Below are 22100 nucleotides of genomic sequence, written 5' to 3' on the forward strand. Positions count from 1 at the left end.
TCATTCTGCATACAGCAGAGTTTGGCACACACAAAAAAAAAAAAAACCAAAACCAAACAAATTCAAAACAGGAACCAAATTCCCAGAGCTAACTCCAGCTGAGATTAACTCCAAGGCCATCAGTTACATGTACGCTTTAACCTTTTGAAGTTGAAATGTTAACTATCAGTTAATGAATTTATTAACTATTAGTTACTGAATCTGCTTTTTCTTTTCAGCACATCAATAAAATTTATATATTGTCAACTTACGCAATGCCCTCACACTAATGCCCTCAAAAGTAAAAGAGGGCTTTAAGCTCTTTACCCTGGTATGATTTTGAGTAGGAGGAAGGACCATGCTTATGTGCCATACTATGGACCTCAGATTACTACAAATTTAGTACATGATCTCTCTTAAAAGCCTCCCTTTTTCCTGCAAGTCAGCAAAGCAGACAGGATAAGTGCACAGCAGCAGTTCTTCAGAACTTTTTTTATTAATAGCTGGTAACGTCCTCACAGGGAAAATGCAGGCAAAGCAATCAAAAGATGCACAACAAGCAAATTACTGTTTTGTGTACTCTTGCACATATTACACAGTCACTATTTACTTAATTTGTTTAATAGTTTAATAAAGAGTACTGGTGTGCAACAAACCTAGTGCAAAGGAACTTCCAGCCACCACAGATAAACCATTCTAAGCCTCTGCTTCTCTGCGAAATTCTGGCTCTTGGTAGAGTATGGTAATCACTCTCATCATTTTCAAAGCCTTCTTCGGACATCATTAGTGGCATTTCATCCAAATGAGAGGACTCATCTTCCACTTGGTACCTGGAAAAATGAAATAAACCCGCTAAATAAATAGCCAATACATCACTTTTTATTTCTGGGAATCTTCTAAAGTAACAATTGAATTTTTGCCATATGGAATTTTTTTGGAGAGGTATTTTCAACCAAACATCTCATGTATTTAACACATTAACAAGAAATTCTGATTTGAGTTAAAAATATGTCACACAGCAAAAAGGCCTGCAATCAGTCACTGTCAATCACAGTATAAATCATTCCAGGGAAACTCTTATTTCTTATATAATTTGTACATACAGAGCTTCCACTTCATTCTTTGTAAGATTTTCTGAAACAGAATTCACTTGGTGAAATTTACAGCAGATGCAAGTGAGTAACTTTTCATGGAAGCACCGACTTTAGATTTACTATTCTTCAACTTGCTTTCCTGGTGTCTATTCCTGTATGCACAGACCTCAGTAACGCTTTCTACACAACTCATCAGTATCTTAGTTGTAATTACTAAAACATTACAGTTTTATAATTCTACACAAAAACATTCAGCAATTCAAAACAGACTTGCCTGTGGGACCCATGGAAACAGTAAGCTAACAATGGTCCTTTTGCTCCAGAAACTATTCCCCTCCTCTATCTGACACTACTGGAATGCTTTTTATGCCAAGACAAAACACTTAAATATTTCTGTGAGAAAATTCCCCTAAGTACATATAAATGCACAGAGGGCAGAAGTACGGACAGGTAGCCTAGGAGGAATACAAAACCATTGTCCAAGTATCCAGGCACAAAGCTAGGAAAAGTATAGCCCAAGTGGACTTGAATCTGGTCAGAGATGCCAAAGACAAGAAGTCTATAATAAATACAGAGATGACAAAAAGAAGATAGGAAATTGCTGAGTGAGACAGGAGACCTGGTTATACAAGACATGGTGAATGCCCCTTCTGCCTCAGTCTTTACTCACAAGGCTGGCCTTCAGGAATCACAGATCTCAGAAAGCAGGGGGAAAGGCTGGAGCATGGAAGATAAGGGTAAGGTCAGGGAACACTTAAGCAAACTGGATATATATACACAAGCCTACTGGCCCTGAGTGGACGCACCTGTGAGCACTGGGGGAAGTAGCAGGTGTCACTGCAAGACCATTTTTGATAATCTTGGATCAATCATGGCAACTGGGAGAAGCAACCAAAGACTAGAGGAAAGCAAATGCCACTCCTATCCTCAAAAAGGGCAAGACAGAGGACCCAGGGAACTAGAGGCCTGTCAGCCTCACCATGATCCTGGGAAGGTGATAAAACAGCTCATCCTAGAAACCATTTCCAGAAACACCAAGGACAAGAAAATCATCAGGAGCAGTCAACATGGTGAAGCTGACTTGGTCAACTTCAAGTGAAGTCATGCTTGACCAGCTCAATAACTTCTGCTGTGAAATAACTGGCTAAGTAGATGAGGGGAGAGCAGTGGATAGTGTCTACTTGGTCTTCAGTAAGGACTCTGATACTGAATCTCATAAAATCCTCACAGGCAGGCTGTAGATGCAGGGGCTAGATGAGCAGCCAGTGAGGTGGACTGAAAACTGGGTGAACATCAAGGCCCAGAGGGTGGTCATCACTGGCACAAAACAGCAGCATGCTCCAGGGATCCATACTGGATTCAGTCCCATTTAGAAACTTCGTTAGTGATCTGGATGATGGGGCAGAGTGTACCCTCAGTAAGTTTGTTGATGACACAGAACTGGAAGGAGTCTGGCAAGCCAGATAGCTGTCCTTCCATCCTACAAACTTGACAGGCTGGAGAAGTTGGTTGACAGGAACCCCAGGAAGATCAGCAAGAGAAGTGCAGTCCTGTACCTAATGAGGAAAAACCCCACATACCACAATATGCTGCAGCTAACCCAACTGGAAAGGAGCTTGACAATAAAGGACTTGGGGGATCCTTTTGGACACCAGTCTGAACCCAAATCAGTGTTCTGTCCTTGCTGCAAAGAAAGCTACTGGTATCCTGGTCTGCATTAGGCAAAGTATTGCTAGCTCCCCTCTGGTCAGCACGGGTTGAGGCCACACATGAGATTCTTGTATCCAGTTCTGGGATTCTCAGTACAAGAGAAACATGGACATACTGGAGTTAGTCCAATGAAGGGCCACAAAGATGATTAAAGGGCTTCAGCATCTCTCTTATGAGGAAAGACTGAGAGAGCTGGGACTGCTGAGCCTGGAGAAGACAAGACATGGGCAGAACCCTGTTAACATCTATAAATACCTGACGGGAAGTGGCATAAGAGACCGACACAGGCTCTTTTCAGTGGTGCCAGGTCACAGAACCAGAGGCAATGAGCACAAACTGAAACAGGAGGTGCCATCTGAAAAACAGGAATTTTTTTTTCCATGAGGATGACTGTGCACAGGCAAGGGTTGTCCAAGGAGGTTGTGGCATCTCCATCCTTGGAGATGTTTAAAAGCTGTGTGGACATGATCCTGGGCAACCAGCTCTAAGCAGCCCTGCTTGAGCAGGGTGGAGTTCTGCAGACACAGAACAGCACACCAAACAATATTCAGTCCAGAAATCTTAACAGACAAACCCAGTATTTTTAAAAAGAAAGTAACGTCATAAATACCAGAACTAAGCATGTGTTGTGGTTACCCACAGGTAACACAGTACCACACAACTGCTTGCTCACCCCTCATATCTCTTCTTCCCTCCCTCCCCCAGGCAGGATGGAAAAGAGAACTGAAAGAATGTAAAACCTGCAGGTTGAGATAAGAGCAGTTTAATAACTAAAGTATAATACTAATAATAATACAGGAAGTAACAAAGGGAGAGAATATAAAATTAAAAGGGGAAAAGGAAAAAACAACCCAATAAACAGCAGTGACGCACAATACAATTGCTTACCACCCACTGACCAATACCCAGCCCCACTGGAGAAGCAATCAGTCCCTTCCAGGTGACAACCCCAGTTTATATACTGGGCATGATGTGCTGTGGTATGGAATACCCCTTTGACTAGTTTGGGTCAGGTGTCCTATCTCTGCTCCCTCCCAATTTTTTGTGCCCCTCCTCACTGACAGACCATGAGAGACTGAGAAGTCCTTGATCAGGGTAAATGCTACTGAGCAACAATCAAAACATCAGTGTGTTATCAGCATTGTTTTCAGACTAAAGCCAAAACACAGCACTGCACCAGCTGCTAAGAAGAAAAATAACTCTATCCCAGTTGAAACTGGAACAGCATGAAAAAAGCACCAGTACTGGATTTGCATTTTCTCAACTTTCTGTATATTCAATAGAAAAATTTGAAACCATTTCCTTTTCCCTAGATTTACATTGACTAAGTAATAAATTGGTATCAACACAGCTAAGGAAGACCTAACAAGGAAGGAAAAGAAAAAAAAAACAAATCAAAACAAAGAAAAACCAACAAACCCACTACTGGCTAACCACTCATTAGCCAGACACTTACTCATTTGGCTGGCAGGTGATGCCCTCATTTCTGCACCTCCTTTGAATTATCTGGTACGGGACATCATTAAGCAATATTAACAATGTGTTCAGACCAAATTATAAAATAATGCATAACTAAGAATAATGATAAATACACACACCCTGATCACCCCAACTGCAAGTTAACTGAGTATTAGAACCTTAGGCATGTCACAGCTTGTGAAGAAAACTCCTCATCTGTTTCAAATGATGCAAAAGCACAACAACACTGCAAAAAACACAACAAAAGTTTCAAACTAAGAAAACTGCATTAATTCATTAAAAGTTCTGAGTTCCCAGAAAGTTAGTTATGTTAAAATATGGCATGCAAAATCCTTTCAGAATTCTTACCACCAAACATTTAAAAAAAAAAATTAAAAAAAAGTACCATGAAAAACACAGTTGATCTTCCCAACCATGGGAATATTGTTAGCAAATATTGTTTGCAACAGCTGTATCTGATGGTTAGTTTAATATGGCAATATGTTTTCCATTCCCATTACTATCAATGATCATTAAGAAAAAAAACACTACACAAAAAATTCTCTTCACAAAACAGGTAAGTTATTACAGGTTAACATAGTATACTAAATGATAGGGATTACTCTCAGGCTAGACTAATTTTAAAACTAGACAATTTTAAAACACTGCTTAGAAAAAAAATACAACATTACTTTATGCTAAGACTTCCAGTAAGACAGGCCTATGTTTAAACAGATTCATATTCAATGCTTTTATAATCTCTCCTGGTTGAATTTGCAAATTATATTACCACAGTTTTAATACAGAGATTTCCACTGCATTGTGTTCTGCTTTTAGACACTGAAACAATTAACAGTATATTTGTAACCCCATCCAGTGAAATCACAATCTGCTAGCTGTACTGGAGTATAAAGCAAGATACTGCAAAGTAAAAGATCCCTTTTATTTCTGTATAAAGTTAACAAGTGTCTCATTCAGAAAATAATATCCTTTACAAACAAAGGTAACACAGCAAACATGGTTAAAGTCTGTCTTGAAAGAACATGCTAATGCAAGACAACTACAGGAGAGAGACTTGGCTGACAACCACATTCACAGACATGGAAAGTATTTAAATCTACTCTTGTTAATCTGGCAAAATTTGCAGAGTATACTGATATCCTTTAAGGGGTTTTTTTGTCATTATATTATAAACAACTTCCACCCCTCCCCAGTCAGTATCTGGGTTTGTACTTTTAAATATGGAACTTCACCAAGTAGTGAAGATAATGAGCATAAGCACCATCATGTTTAGTAATCCTGACTTCAAAATACAGCCTCTGAACTGGTAAGCAATTTATTCTGTTTCAAAAGCAATTTTGCTATTGTGTTGGAAAATTGTACTTCAGTATTTAAAAACAATAAGATAATGAATAATGGATTTTTCATAACTAGGATAAGGACAAAAATCTTTATGTCTTTGTTACCTAGTATTTTTCTGTACTTAATTGCTTGAAGTGCTGATTTTCCTTGAGTGACAAATCAATTAAGTATAATCCTAGAAACCTGTATTAAAATAGGGAAGCACTGAAAGCAACATGAATAAAGAAGCCAGAGTGAAGACATCAAAACTCTCAGCATGAGTGCTACTAAATCAGGTATGAAGACAACCATCTTGACAAAAATACAATTTCCTAAGGAAAAAGAAACATTAATATTAAACAACTTTCAACAAAATCTGACTGCTATCAGGAATATAATTTAAGAGATTTAAGTGAAAGGAAACCGTGTACACTAAATACTTTTAAATGAAATTTTGATACAAACATCTGCTGTGAAAGTGATGCCTCAAGTCAGCTATACCTACACTATTGCACTTTGATGGCTGTTTCCCAGAGTAGATGCAGCTGCAGAGTTCCACGGGTGCCGTTATTGGTAATGGAAACCATTTGAATTAATTTATATCCTTTATTATAATTATTACTATTAGTAAATTTATTAATAAGTTTATAGTAAATAATTACTATTTACATCTGCAATTATTTCTGTATTTTCTGCCAGCTTTCCATTGTTCTAAAAGAGCAATGCTCAAGGCTGCAGCAAGATGCAAGTGATGAGGCTATCATGACTGCATGTCTTTTCTGATTTTACACATTTGACAAGCAGAAGTATCTATGATTTAAGTATCTAAGCAGTATCTATGATAGATTTTCTATCTGCCTACTAAAAAAAACAAGGTAAGACAGAAACACTGTGTCAGACACTGCATAAATACTGTTTCCTTGTCACTCATCACTTGCGCTATATACTATAATTCACAAGAAGGAAAAACAAAGCCAATGTCCTAAAGCAGTATTTCTCAAACCTAGTGAGCGAAAGAAGAATTTGTGGCCACAAGTCTACACAGGAATCAGACATAGGACACAGCTGTGGGATGCAGAGTAGCACTGAAGACAGGCAGCAGAAGAAAAAGTTCCAGCTGAGCATAGGAGTAGAAAAGCTAAGAAAGACCAATTACTGACAGTTGTGCTACCACAGCTTGCCACTATGACCATGTCCCATACCACCAAACACTGGTGATTTGCTCAGTGGCTGCTGCCAGCCTCAGGACTCCCTCTGCTTCTGGTCATGATTTAAAGAAAAGACAGAGGGAGTAAACAGTCTGTCTCAGCGATACTCTGCCCTACCCCCAGCAATTCCTCCAAGGGGTAATCCAGATGAACACATTCCCAGTCTGAGGATAAAGAAGGAGACTGACAAAATGCAGAGATGCAGTAGAAGAAATAATGAAGACAGAGACACAAGTATTTATATAAAGAGCAAGAATTGTTTCTTAAAAGACAAACCACCAGCAACTGCTGTAGGCTGCCTAGTACCACTGATGTTAATTGTTCAAATCCTGTCCTGTGACAAATAAAAAAACCCAGGAAACTCTGCACAGCAGCAGAAAAAATTTTATTAAGAATGTATGTTCATCCATAACTATGCCTATAGGTATACAATTTATCTTCATGTAACTGCTCCTTTTATCCAAATATCCAGTGTCTCCATAAAACAAATAGCTTTGCTAGAAGCTACCTGAGAAAAATCTTTTTTTTTTTTTTTTAAATATTCATCTGCACTTCTAGAGATTGTAAGTTCCTTCTTCCTTCTAATTTCAAACACCTCTATGCTTCACAGAGCAGTAAATTCAGTTAAGCTACAGAGAATGATGCTGTTCCTAGAATACAATAGAAACAGAAAACAGGAAAAGCTTCCTCAGGTAAGAGCATAAAATTTAAGTAATTTCCTTCAACCTCTTCCTCAAAAACACAGAAAAACTTTCAAAAGTTTTTAGAATTGGTTCAAGCTTGCCACTATTTCTTCCTGTTTAGCTTTAGTTGTGCCTCTAATCCAAGCACACCCCTAATCAGTATTACTTGGTAAATCTCTAAATCAAAAAAAAAAAAACCCAATAAAACACAATCTCCCCCCCCAAACAAAAACTAAAACCACCCAAAACACACACACACACACACACACACACAAAAACTACTCCATATTTCGAATTTTCAGGGACAGGTGTGTCCAGGACAGCTACAAGGAAAATGACACTAACCACAGTATTCCAACAGTTGTTATAAAAATGAAACAAAAAAGCTGGCAGCATCTACCATGTAGAACTAGGGGAAAAAACCCTTACATCTGTTGCAGTAAAGGTCTAAAAGCAGACTACATAGCTATTACCAAGGCAGCTCCCTTTTATTAGGAGCTTATAAAAAATTGCTTGAATCAGAGATACTAAAGCTTGAGGTTCTACCAGACACGTATATATTCTGAATGCTATTTGCCTTCTCTCTCACCTCACACTTCCTTACCAGAGCTGTATACAGATGAAGCAAATTCAGACCATGTGCATAATGAAGCCTTCATGAAAAAGGCACCCTTTCTAATTCCCCTTTGCTTACCTTACCAAGCACTATGCATATCCTAATATAAGATCTTTTTCAACCCAGGACAAGATGAGTGAGTCTCTGTATTTAACGAATAGGTACCAGAAATACCTAAATACACAGCAGAACCTGAGGAAACATCATCTACATTCACCAGAACCCTATTTTTAATTAGTAGGGTATGTCATTGATCACAACAACAGGGCCATTTTATCACTGTCACTGGATATTGTTATTGACATTGTAGCCCAATCAATTGTTTTCTCTCCCTGTTCTTAGCAATCCAAATGCCCTGCCCAAGCAACACAAATCACTGTATTTAGATACTAGACACAAACCAGGAAGCAATGGAAAAACAATAGCTTAAACATGAACAACCTTAGAAACACATTTACAAAGTTTATTCTACTGCACAAGCAGTCACACCTGCCCATTGCAAAAGACAGCATCATCTGCCATAGCAATTTGAAGTTCTCAAACATTTTTTTGCCTACTGATCAGAACACTTCATATCAGAGTAGCTACCACAGTCCTAAGCAATTTCAAGTTGAAAAACTGAAATTAATTACTGTGTCACGAAAATGAATGTCTGCAAAGTATTACAAACTACTTCTCAGGTATGACACCAATAAAAGCATCATTGTACATAAAAATATTTTACAGTTGCTCTTGTGAGCAGCTCTTTATGTGTACAATATAGTTAGTTACCTGCATGCTTAAATCTAACATTGCTCTGAAAAGCAAAAGCCACAGAAACTAAAATAACAATGACACCACACATGGCATAAAAGCTCTGAAAACATTACCACATAGCAAGGCTATTTGTCAAAAGTTCAATATATCAAACTACTTTGATCTTTGTCCCAGGCAAAAATCTCAGAATCTACACCTATACTAAATCATGTGCCAGTTCCAACGAGCAGTATTAACCTATGAATACAGTCTTCAGCAAACAAAGCAACGCACAATCCAGGAACGTTAATATACATGAACAATGGACACAGAGCATACAACTGAGAAGAAAGTTTTCAAAACAAATTCACTGCTAACTTTTTTCTAAAAACTAGTGGTACTTCATAACTTGAGAGAGTCTTGAAAATATGCACTCAACCACTGTTATACAAATACAACATCCCGAGTACAAAAGTAACAACCAATTAGTATCTATTAGTAGCTATAATGTAATTCAACATCTATCTATTAGTAGTTGTAATGTAAAATCTTACCAGAATACAACTTTTGGCTATTCAAAGTTTTACAACACTTCTAGCAAGTACTGGCTGAACCTGTAACATTTGTAGGTTTTGGTATCACAGTAACAACCAATGACAATCAGACAATCAGACAATCAGACAATCAGACAATCAGACAATCAGACAATCAGACAATCAGACAATCAGACAATCAGACAATCAGACAATCAGACAATCAGACAATCAGACAATCAGACAATCGTTAGGGTTGGAAAGGACCTTAAGATCATCTAGTTCCAACCCCCCTGCTGTGGGCAGGGACACCTCACACTAAACCACGCCACCCAAGGCTCTGTCCAACCTGGCCTTGAACACGCCAGGGATGGAGCATTCACAGCTTCCCTGGACAATCCACTCCAGAGCCTCACCACCTAACAGTAAAGAATTTCTTCCTTATACCAAATCTAAACTTCCCCTGTTTAAGTTTTAACTTGTTACCCCTTGTCCTATCACTACAGTCCCTAATGAAGAGTCCATCCCCAGCATCCTTGTAGGCCCCCTTCAGATACTGGAAGGCTGCTATGAGGTCTCCATGCAGCCTTCTCTTCTCCAGGCTGAACAGCCCCAACTTTCTCAGCCTGTCTTCATATCTCACTTTGAGCTGTTACCTTCAGCAAAGAAAATTTCTGCCCTACAGAGAAGCAGGCTAGACTAACCTGTAACGGCACATCCACCAAGTTGACAGTTCTGCATTCACGCGTCATGACGAAAAAGCCAAAAGACGTGATGCTTTGTTTAAATCAGAGTTCCTAGGAACCAGGATGTTACCAGCTCTATGAGCAAGTGCCAGTACACATGCAGGCAATTAACAAGCAGTACCCACTCCTGCACACTCCCACAGTTGCTTAACTTTCATAAATTTCTGTGAGTATAAAGCATATGGTCATAATAATAGCATTAACAATATTATTTCTACAGAAAAAATAAAACAAAAAAAACAACACACACAAAAAAAACCCAACAAAACCCAAACATTTACAGCTTATGTTTCTGGACGAAACAATTTATTGCTCTGGTCAAGCAACAGATGTTTGAAGAAGTTACTGTCACTTTGCAACAACAGTTCTAAAACAGATGTTCAGAAGTAAATTTAGTTCCATCTTCAGAATGCTTTATCACAGAAACTATATTAAAATTCAAGTTAATGTTAATATTGTCAATCCATCAGATTCATTTGTCATTTTTAAACTCTTTCAGAATGAAATATGTAGAGCTGTTCAATTAACAGGTGTGGTGGAGAAAAACAGATTAAAATGAAATCTGTAAAACTATGCCCGAATATTGTAAGAACTTTTGTTCTAAACATGCAGTAGTACTCAGGGAAAGGGGTTCACAGGAACTACACCACTTTGAGAAAAACTGCAAGAAACTGGAAGTATAACTGCATACAACCCATGCAACAAGTAAACCCTGCTGATTCATATAAATGTTTGGGTTTTGAAACATTATGGACACTTTGCAAGACTTTACAGATCCACAGTTACAATGAAGTTATGTGCTTTCTGTAAACAGCATTCCACAAGAAATGTTTGGTCCTATTAGTTTCATTCTTAGACATTACACTTAAAAATCTAAGAAAACTGGCATATAATTCACCAGCGGAATATGAAGAATAACATCTGAACTATGAAAATCCCACTGTAGTTCAGAACTAGGACATGTGCTTCTAAAAGAACTGAAAGCAGGCACTAGGTAACAAAGTATTTCAATAAAGCTCACTTCAGACAATGCCAGAAATTAAACAGACCACTGTACATGCATCTAGTATTATCCACTGACATTTTTATGTGTCTCGGTTTTGATGGGTCACTGTGAAACCTAGCCAAACACCTTGAGAAACCGTAACCAGAAGGACTGCTGGGAACAGCTTTCATTTAAATGAAAAGCATCAGAACAGTAATACTATATTAAATCATCTTACTTTTTATGCAATATGAAAATTTGTTTAACATCCATATCAGGGAAGCATGTAAATTTTCAGTAAACTGAGTTCTGAAGACTTCATTCCATTTTGCCTGGAATAGATTTTTCCCCCCCCCCATATACTTTATATGAAATAAGCAACGATCCACCAGTTGTCAAGCAACAAGTATCCTGCATTTACCTGGACAAAGGACACATTACCCTACTATTTTGTTCTTTTTTGCTTCTTATGCAATTTTCTTCTTTGCTTATGACTTACGAGAATTCAGAAATAACATTACAGCCAGTTGCCTTAATATAGAGTTGCTCTATCAGTAAGCAAACCACAGAGACAAGGATCAGCAGCTGACCTGTTCCACAACTTGTCATACTGCAATCACCTATCTATCTAGCGTGGTCATTCGTAAGTACACTACTGTGACCCATACATACTACCAATAACCATGCAAGAGGATTCCTTCCAGTGAGTGAGTGTACTTCGCGACATCACCTTTCTGAATACCTGGAGTGCAACTGAACATATGGAATATTAGACACAACTAGTAAAACCTGATTTTTTGATACTAGCTAAGGAGTCCCAACACTTCACACCTCAGCCCTATTATGCCAAATACAAGCATATACTGACAACAGCAAGTGCAGGACAGCAGAACAAACCAGATATTTTGATTATGCATAAATAAAGGCTGATCACCATATAACTTCTAATCAGCTTTATAATTCCACCAGCTTCACATTTTCCTTCCATCAACTTCACATGACAACATAAGCACAGCACAGCTAACTTACTTCCTGTGTTCAGCAGCTGATTACTCTGGAGCTGATGATGACAAATACAAGTATAACATGAAAACAAGTGTGTTAAGTCTCACTGCACATTTAAAGTGATCCTGGATGTTCTCTGGTCCTCCTTTCCCTTCACAATGCAAACAAAAAGCAGCAGCTATTTTTCCTCTAGATAACAGATCCTTCATGCTGATGTACAAAGTACATCTACAACTATTCAAGATGAATATACTCAACAATAACAGGGGTTTTTTTACTAATTTGAAGATAAACAACCTTTTGCTTCAAGATAGACTTCCCTAGTTTTCAGAAGTAGCACAAACCCAGTTCTCTAGCCCTCTGAGATAGCAGAAGGCAGAAGATATAAAACCTGAATTTATACTGCAAGTAATAAATTGCTCTTAAACATAATAAAATCAGAACAGATGCATAGGTTCATTAAACCATAGATAACATTTAATACATATTTTTAAAATTTAACAGGCCTTAATGTATACAAAGTGAATATATAAAATATATTAATCTTGCCATGTTTATACATGAAGTATATGAAGGGACATTTCATGGTTCTTAAATGGCTACAATTTTATGCAGAAATGTACAATCTCAGGCATGTATCATCTAAGTTTCTTTAGGTGTGCAGGAAAAACATATTCCAGCTTTTAAATAATGTGCTATCAGTCTGTCAAAATAATCTCAAAAGCACAAAGCACAATAAGAAAAACAACTGAATGAGAAAGTCTTTGTCCTCACTGCAAAGCAAACTACAGCTACACTGGCAAAGACTTCTACAGACTGCTTAGCTTGAGAAAAAGAAGTCATCTTACAAATTAGCTTTGAGGCCCCTAAAGGTTACAACCAATGAATTGTATTAACTGATGCTGCACAGTAGAAAGGCAATCAACTCGAGTTAAAAAACACTAACACACTGAAGTTAAGGATCTGTGTATAACCCTTTCAAAAGACTGTAAATTCTTCACTGAAGAAATAAAACACACCAAGTCAAAGACTCTTAAAGGTCCAGAAACCACAGTACTGGATAAAATCTGACATACCAACTCTGTAATATTTTGATCTGTGATTATTTCTAGACATCTCTGGAAGTATGAATTGAATCTGCATGTATATATACATGCGGTAACTTTCTGCATATCAGTGCCTTCACTTCAACACCCATTTCAAGCATCTGCAACATCAGGACCTTTGCTGCAATTTCCACAGGAATGCAAGGCTTCTTCAAAGTCTGTGCTGAAGATAAAGATTAGAAAAGCAGGATGAATCATTCATAAAGACACAGGAGTTATAGTTCAATCACAAGCTTAGAGTTGTAAGACTGAAGAGTTGCAGTTCGACTACCTGCGCTGCTATATTTCCTCTCTGACCTTACACAAGACACCAGTGGTAGAATCTACAGAAGCATTCCCACACCTTGGTTACAGGTCCATAGTACACCTTCCAAAGTACCCAACAGGTGCTCTCACAAATCCAGGGCACAGTATTTTTGAAGGAGAATGACCAACCTACTCAACTTGCCTTAATAAAGTATTACAGTGAGTAGTTAGTGTATGTAATTCTCATTCTCAAACCTCAAAAGAGTTTATTTCATGAAGTGTTCAAAATAAAGAAACATAATAAATATGCCTGTCAACTTTTAAAGGTTTTATAAACATACAAGTAGTTGAACATAAGTAATGGAAATAACAGATAATCATTTGTGTGGAGGATCAGTAAGTTAAATATCTCCGTTCCTGGCAGTGTTCAAGGTCAGGCTGGATGGACTCCTGGGTAACACGGTTTAGTGTGTGGTGTCCCTGCCCATGGCTGAGGGGTTGGAACTAGATGATCTTGGGGCCCTTTCCAACCCTGACTATTCTATGATTCTATGTATCATTATGTAAGATCATAGTTCTGAAAGAAGTAATCTGAACTAGAAATAATTCAATCCACAACCCTGGAGTTATGTTGGTCAAACAAGACAGAGGGGAAGAAGCAGATCCATAATGTTAGTAGTAGTAGGTAGTTTCCTGCTAGATCTTACAGCTTGCCAAATCTGCTTATAAAGCCAGGCGTAAGTATTTGTATTAATAACCATAATTGCTGCCTGCAAACATACCTTCAATAAACCCGTGCATCTCCCTGATTTATGAACTCAGCCCATCGCATCTACAGCATTTTTCAGATCACCAAAACACTCTTAGGTAACCTTCAACAGAACCACCTTTTATGGTACGCATTAAGTTCTTGCCTACATAATTCTCCTTTTTCCTTTATTCTTCCAAAGCACAACACCTACTGAGAGGCTTACAGATTCCAAGAAGAGCTTCCCCTGCTTTAGTTCTCTGAGGAACAGATGATGACAATGATGCCTTACCTCAAAACAGAGGACAAACATATTACAAATTTTCAGTCATTCAAGTACTTGCGGGATGAGGAAAACTACTACGGCAAACTGTCCTACGAGCTTGTTAGTGTTCATTAAAAAATATTTTTATCCAGTTTAAGAGTAAATACAACGTACTTAAAGCCAAACCTATTCTGCACAGCTTTAAGCTACCTTTTCTGCTAGTTATTCCATTTGGAAGAAGAACTAAATACATTTTAGTGACGAAAGAGATTTACCACCATATTTGAATTAGAACAACAGCACCAACTACTCTGTTTTTAGAAAGTCCATTTACTTGAGATCCTACAAGTGCTCCTTCCAGTCCTTGTGTCCACAATGTTCTACAAAAAACAAGAGAAGAGGAAAAAAACCTCAAACAAGTAACTATAATCTTACCCTCCACTGTAAGAGTGCTGCCCAATGGACATACCCAAACTGTGGAACTAAGTTTTTCCTTGTTCACAACAATATACCTAGAAATTATTCCGAATAAATGGGAAGCAAAACAGTCAATCTTTGCCTCAAAACTTCATTTGATGGCAAACCTTTAAACTGGCTTCTTCAAATTGCTTAGTCCCCGATACAGTGTATTTCAAGAAATTTGAAGTTATTTTTTTACATTCTAGTACGTCTTCCGCGCTAATACACAGTAACTACATCCCAGCATGTTTACTAACGACGCCCAAATAGCCCAACCAACGCCGGCATCCCGCTCGTAAGTGAACTACTGCCAAGGCACCTGAGTAGCGCACCACTGTCTGCGGCGACCCGCGGGCCGGGGAAACGAAGGCCGCACCTAAAGGAGCGGGTCCCGCGCCGGGAGCGGCGGGGCGGAGGACGCCCTGCGCATCCTCCTGCGGGGCTCTGCGGCACCGCCCGCCGTCACAGCCCTACCTCACCGCCGAGCGAAGGGAAGAGCGGGACGCCCTCCCCTACGGGGGCCGAAGGGGGCGGCCAGGGCCGCGGAGGCCTGGAAGACGAAGACACTACCGGCACCCCCCTTCTCGGCCTTACAGGGGGGCCATTACCCCTTCCCACCCTCCCCACAGACCGGGCAGGCGGTCCTGGAGCCCCGCAGGGCCACGGGGCTGTGAGAGGCACACACCGCCCCGCCCGCCCCTAGAGATGCGGGGAGGAGGGAAGAGGGAAAAGCAGCCGCTGCGCACCGCCCCTGCCAGTACCTGTTGTGCCTCTGCGCCGTGGCGGCGCTTGTGTAATAGGCCGCTCTCCGCTGGGTACTGCGCGGAACCGGGTGCAGCGGGATCTGGTCCGCCATCTTGGGGGAGCCCCCCCCCCTTCGCCGTGCGCCAGCCCGCTTTCCCTCCTCCTCCTCCTCCCCCCGCCCCGCCGCCCGCGAGGTGCGGCCGGAACCCCTGACGTCACGGCCACCTCCAGCTGAGGAGGAAGGAAACGCCAGCGGGGCGGGGCCTCAGCATAAACAAGGAGGCGGAGTCACGGCGAGGGGGCGTGGCCACGGAGCGTTCTCGTGACGGGGGGGGAGTCTGTGCCTGGCGGAACGGCTGGTGGCGGTCCCCAGTTGGGATCGGCCTGGGGGGTGCGGCGCGGCCGTGTGGGCTTCCCCGGGCCTTCGCTGAGGATGGTGAAGTTTAATTTTTCACCTCTTGGAGTACCACCCGGGTGAGCCATGGGAGGCTGTGCGGGTGGGATCCGCAGGTCTGGCAGCATGGGGAACGCGGGTATTTCACAGGAACCCCAGAGTTCAGGGATTGAATGGGAATTGCAGGAGACAAACCCCAAAGCGGTTTTCCTCAGTTAGCCTGATACTTTTTAAGTTGATCTAGGAAGGGTCCCCTTCCATCTCCTGTGTGGCAATGACTAGCTGTCACCCATGCTGGATGTCAGTGGATACTCATGTGATCGGCAAGAACAAATTAAAGTGCTGTGAATTGACAGTGATTGTTCCCTGCCATTAAAAAGAGACAGTTTGTGTGGGCCAGAGGTATTGCCACGTGGAAATAGACATTCTGTAAGCTGGATAATGAACCTGTCTGTGGGACCTCACAGGGGAAAGATCAATACACAAGTGACCAGAACCAGAACAAAGACTGGTTCGGAAGATAGATGTATTCATAGACCTACTGTAGGATGTTATCCCTCGATATTCCTCTGAAATCAGGTGTTGTGGGGAACAAAGGGCCTTACACCATCACAAATATGAAAGACTCCACAAAAGGAGAGAAAAGGAAAATGTATTTCTTTCTCAATAGATATTCAAGGTAGAAGAAGAATCCAATAAAAAATCAAAAAGCATCTACAAGGAAAAATTTTCATTCAAAGAAATTCCCACTGAAGGACAACAGCAAAATATGTCCAAAGTGCAGAACACAAAATTCAATGAAAGGTAATTGGCAAAAGCTTTTCTTGATAATTTTTGCTTCCCTTCAATAATGTAAATTGCTGGGGTCATCTTTCCAACAGAAGATTTCATATTTCTTAACAATAGTATGGTAGGAAGCCAGGTTTCACTGCCTAGTTGTACACTAGTCATTTTGCAAAATGCCTTAAACTTCCTAATTTCAAATATGATGGCATGATGAAATATTTCACAAATACGGGGGTTATACAAGCCAATGCTAAATGAAGGTGCTCTTACAACCCGAACATTTCAGACTGAAATGTTTCTGTATGTTAGAACATACCTTCTACCTTAGAACAAGGGGTAATGGTCAGTACTGAGGCATCACAATACACAGTGTGTGCTGAAGGATGTGCCTGTCTGCTGGAGTGAAGGTTATGAAGTACCTTCACTTCATAGAATGCTTAAGATAGCTTGCCAAGAGCAAATTTCTAAGCATTATTTTGACTTTAAACCCATTATGTGGCTACTGAACTCACTAACAGAGAACACTTGAACCTGGAGAGCAGGAACAAGTTAAGCAGGAGCCACAAGGCTCATGTGAGAATAAAAGGGGAAAATCTCTCTGCTGGGCATGTGGCAAGACTTTGCTGGGTACTTGAAGGGTTGCACTCCAAAATGACAGAAATTAGCTTTGTAACTGTGATAAGCATAAAGTTGAGGGATTACAATTATAGGATCATATACAATTATAGGATCATAATCATAGGATTGTAATTTAGGTCGGCAGGGATGTCCAGATGTCATCTAGACCAAGCCCCTGCTCCAAGACACCAGGTTTGATACCAGGTTGTTCAGGGACATGTGCAATGAAGTATGGAACACCTCCAAGGATAGCAGTGTTTCCGTGACTTCTCTTGGCTACCTGTTGCAGTGTTGTGATAAAGAAGTTGCTTATTACTTATTATTACTTATTAGTAATCAGAATTTCCCATGTTTTGACTTGTTTCTGTTGCTTCTCATATGGTAAACATGCACCTCTGAGAAAAGTCTAGCTCCATCTTCTCTGTACCACCCCATTACATAGTTGTATTCAGCCGCAAAGTTTCCTCTTGGCCTTTTTTACTGCAAGCTTATCAGGCTGAGCCCTCAGCCTCTCCTTACACATCATGTTCTTCAGCCCCCTGACCATCTTGGTCACCCTTTCATAGACTCGTTCCACAATGACAGTATCCTTTCATAAGGAGAAGACCAAAACAGGACATGGTAGTCCAGATAATGGTCTTACAACTGCCGAACAGAGGGGAAGAATCACTTCCTTTCTTGTACTGCTGGCTATATGTTTACTAGGACTGCCTGGGGTATGTGTAGCAGACTGCTGCAAGGGCACATTACTGTCTCACGTGCAGCATAGTAGGTTATGGTGTGGTACTGCCTGCCTCCTGCCTGCTCTGCAGTGATGGTTGTACTTTACTTGTTTTAATAATCAAATGCAACCCTGAAAAGTTTCAGCATTGAATCAATAGAATAGTTAGGGTTGGAAAGGACCTTAAGATCATCAAGTTCCAACCCCCCTGCCGTGGGCAGGGACACCTCACACTAAACCATGTCACCCAAGGCAGTGTCACTCTGTCCAGCCTGGCCTTGAACACCTCCAGGGATGGAGCATTCGCAACCTCCCTGGGCAACCCATTCCAGTGCCTCACCACCCTTACAGTAAAGAACTTCCTCCTAAACTTCCGCTGTTTAAGTTTTAACCTGTTACCCCTTGTCCTGTCACTACAGTCCCTAATGAAGGGTCCCTCCCCAGCATCCTTATCAGCCCCCTTCAGATGCTGGAAGGCTGCCCCAACTTTCTCAGCCTGTCTTCATACGGGAGGTGCTCCAGTCCCCTGATCATCCTCGTGGCCCTCCTCTGGACTTGTTCCAACAGTTCCATGTCCTTTTTATGTTGAGGACACCAGAACTGCACACAATACTCCAAGTGAGGTCTCACAAGAGCAGAGGGGCAGGATCACCTCCTTCGACCTGCTGGTCACGCTCCTTTTGATGCAGCCCAGGATACAGTTGGCTTTCTGGGCTGTGAGTGCACAGTGCACCTGGATCATGTTCATTTTCTCATCAACCAACACCCCCAAGTCCTTCTCTGCAGGGCTGCTCTGAATTTCTTCTCTGCCCAACCTGTAGCTGTGCCTGGGATTGCTCCGACCCAGGTGTAGGACCTTGCACTTGGCATGGTTAAACTTCATAAGGTTGGCATCAGCCCACCTCACAAGCATGTTGAGGTCCCTCTGGATGGCATCCCTTCCCTCCGGCGTATCAACCGAACCACACAGCTTGGTGTCATTGGCAAACTTGATGAGGGTGCACTCAATCCCACTGTCCATGTCACCGACAAAGATGTTGAACAAGACGGGTCCCAACACCAGTCCCTGAGGGACACCACTCACTAGTGGTGTCCAGATGGACATTGAGCCATTGACCACAACTCTTTGCGTGCGGCCATCCAGCCAGTTCTTTATCCACCGAGTGGTCCATCCATCAAATTGATGTCTCTCCAACTTAGAGACAAGGATGTCATGTGGGACAGTGTCGAACGCTTTGCACAAGTCCAGGTAGATGTCAACTGCTCTACCCTTGTCCATCAGTTCCATAGCTCCATCATAGCAGGCCACCAAATTGGTCAGGCAGGATTTCCCCTTAGTGAAGCCATGCTGGCTGTCACCAACCACCCTGTTGTTTTTCATGTGCCTTAGCATGCCTTCCAGGAGAATCTGCTCCAAGATTTTGCCAGGCACAGAGGTGAGACTGACTGGTCTGTAGTTCCCTACGTCTTCCATTTTCCTCTTCCTGAAAATGGGGGTTATATTTCCCTTTTTCCAGTTGCTGGGAACTTCACAACGATAATTCATAACAATTATGCCAGTCCTAGGTGCTTTCATGGTCCTTGTTACTACAATTCTGCATATCTATCAATGTTATAGTTTCAATATTAACAGCTATTTTTCAGAATCCTCATGTGGCTAATGCAGTTACTGCAGTTCACTGAGGCCAAGAGAATTAAAGTGATTTCTTCAAGACTTCTATTTGATTCAAGCCTGTGGCAGAACAGTTTTTGAAGAGAACAGAAATCACATACTTCACAACTAAGTAGCCTAACTTGCCTCTGCAGATATTTTGTTCCGGTTATTTGATTATATGTCTATTTACCACATTATTTGGACTGTATCTCCATTGTTGGTCAGTTATGTGTACATATTTGTAAATTCCGTATGTATGGAAAAATACATGGTCTAGAATATGTAATAAAAGCTTTATTATTGGCAGACTTGTAAATGCCCCAGCATGGGACAGTCATTAGGAACCATGAATGCCTTTAGAGTCTTGATTTCTTACTGAGTCTCATGTATTCTGTAGATCGTTATTTTATTTATGACTACTTTAAGGGTTTAAAAGATAAATACTTCACTGTTACCTGTGTGCAGAGAGGCTTTGAACCAGAAAGCTTTCTAAGAAGAAGAAAATGACAGGTTTTTAGTAAATCAGTTGCCAAGAAAATGACAAAATGGAATATTTATAATTTTAAATCCATGCAGTTTTGCTTACTTCCAATATACATTCTCTTGCAGTTAAGACAGGTGCTGGAAATATATCACAATCTCGGGTTCTTGATCACTCCAATTGCCTTTTTATATCAGTATTTTTAATCACATGTTAAAAGCTTTTTAGGGCAGGGACTTTTGTGTGACATGTGTCATTCAGTTCTGCCTTTAGATTATCATCTAATCCTGTTATACATTTTGTAAAGAAAATTCTTAAAATTTATATTAAAGGGTTTTTAATGTAAAAGCAGATATGCATGCATTTTAAAAATCATATTTCCTGAAAATCCTGAAAGGTCACAGAATAAACTTGCTTTTGATCCAGATTTTGCTAGTCAGGAATTTTGGGCAGTTGTTATATTGCTATATGAAAAACCATTTCTGGAAAGAAATATTTTTGCATTCAATATTAAGTACTGGCTAAATAACATTTGTCACTTAAATATCATGATGACATAAATTTATGATAATAAGGAAAATTAACACCATTCTGTAATAAACCTTCTGTAGCATCCTTTCCTTTTTTCTTGTTTGCATCTTTTTGCATTTGTAACAAGTGGCAGGGATCCAGAACCTATGATTTATGGATCTTGTGAACTCTTGGTTTAACTAGGAATGAGCTGGCATGGAAACTGTTTTGCATTTGTTGCATGTATCTGCTACAGATGCAGAACCTATCTGTAACTGGTTCTGCCTGGTGTCCCCAGAGGGCATTTTATAATAATTTATACTTTCACTACCATTCTACTTCTGCTGTAAATATTCAAGGTTAAGTGCTCCCTCCCTCCTAATCCTGTTTATGCACCCAGTCTGGGCTATGGTAAGGGGGGTGAGGTGGGAGAGGGAAACAAAAGGCAGTTTGAAGCTAATTCATTTTACACTATCCTTCTTGGAGCCAAATTATAAAATCAGTTATATTGGAGTAAATCAGTGGAAGTGATTCTAAAATCAGCTGAATATAAACCAAAAGAAATTAGTTTCAGTAAGCTTCACGTAATGATACATGATATAAAATTTGCGTTACTTTTATACTAGGTATTTTCTAACTTCATCCTTCAAACCCCCTTGAATTTCCATTTTAATCGTGGAAACCAGCTCAGTATCTGTCTTCAAATTTTCAGCAAATTGGAAATCAGTGAAGACACCTAGAGGCTTAAAAAGGGGGGAAAAAAACCACTGTTAAAACCTGAGCACAACAACACAGAAAGAATCCTATTTTATAGGAAGAGCTAAAGGGAGCAAGGAAGACTAAACCAGATAAATTCTTACACTGTCAGAGTGAAGGAGCAGAAAAAATACAAAATAGAGAGAGCTAAAGCAGCTCCAGTTATCAGTTTTCATAATTCATATAGCAATGCCTTCATATCTTCGATCCATCTCAGTAGGATGTAACAAAATGTTGTCGTGCTATGGAAAAGAACAAATTGGAAATAATGTTTTCCCTGAGAGGATCCTTGTTTTAAGAGATTACTTCAGACAATGAAGCAGCATGCAATTCAGTTATACACTAGAATCAATGATTTGAAAAACACCAGCAAGAAGTAAAAATAATAATAATGTAAAATATTACTGTACCTTAAAATGAAACTGGAATGCAATAGGTACTGGGAAAAAAACACTACAAACTTATTAAAAAAAAAAATTAAAAAAAATTACTGTTGTCTACGTAACTACAAGAAGGAAA

At 40.2% G+C, this 22100-nt stretch overlaps 1 protein-coding gene across 5 annotated transcripts in view; it reads right to left on the reverse strand.

The window, feature by feature from the left end:
- Positions 1–15783, reverse strand: part of ATP9B (ATPase phospholipid transporting 9B (putative)) — a 165419-nt gene extending 149636 nt beyond the window's left edge. For all 5 annotated transcript variants that reach the window (XM_080610367.1, XM_080610365.1, XM_080610364.1 and 2 more), the window contains exons 1-2: positions 15679–15783; positions 636–809 (exon numbers count right to left, since the gene is read on the reverse strand). In XM_080610367.1, coding sequence (XP_080466493.1) covers positions 636–809; positions 15679–15773 — 269 coding nt within the window. In that variant the 5' untranslated portion in view covers positions 15774–15783. The remainder of the gene's footprint in view (positions 1–635; positions 810–15678) is intronic.
- Between the last annotated feature and the right edge of the window lie 6317 nt (positions 15784–22100).

This window comes from Psittacula echo, assembly GCF_963264785.1.
Source record: "Psittacula echo genome assembly, chromosome: 2".
Taxonomy (NCBI): domain Eukaryota; kingdom Metazoa; phylum Chordata; class Aves; order Psittaciformes; family Psittacidae; genus Psittacula; species Psittacula echo.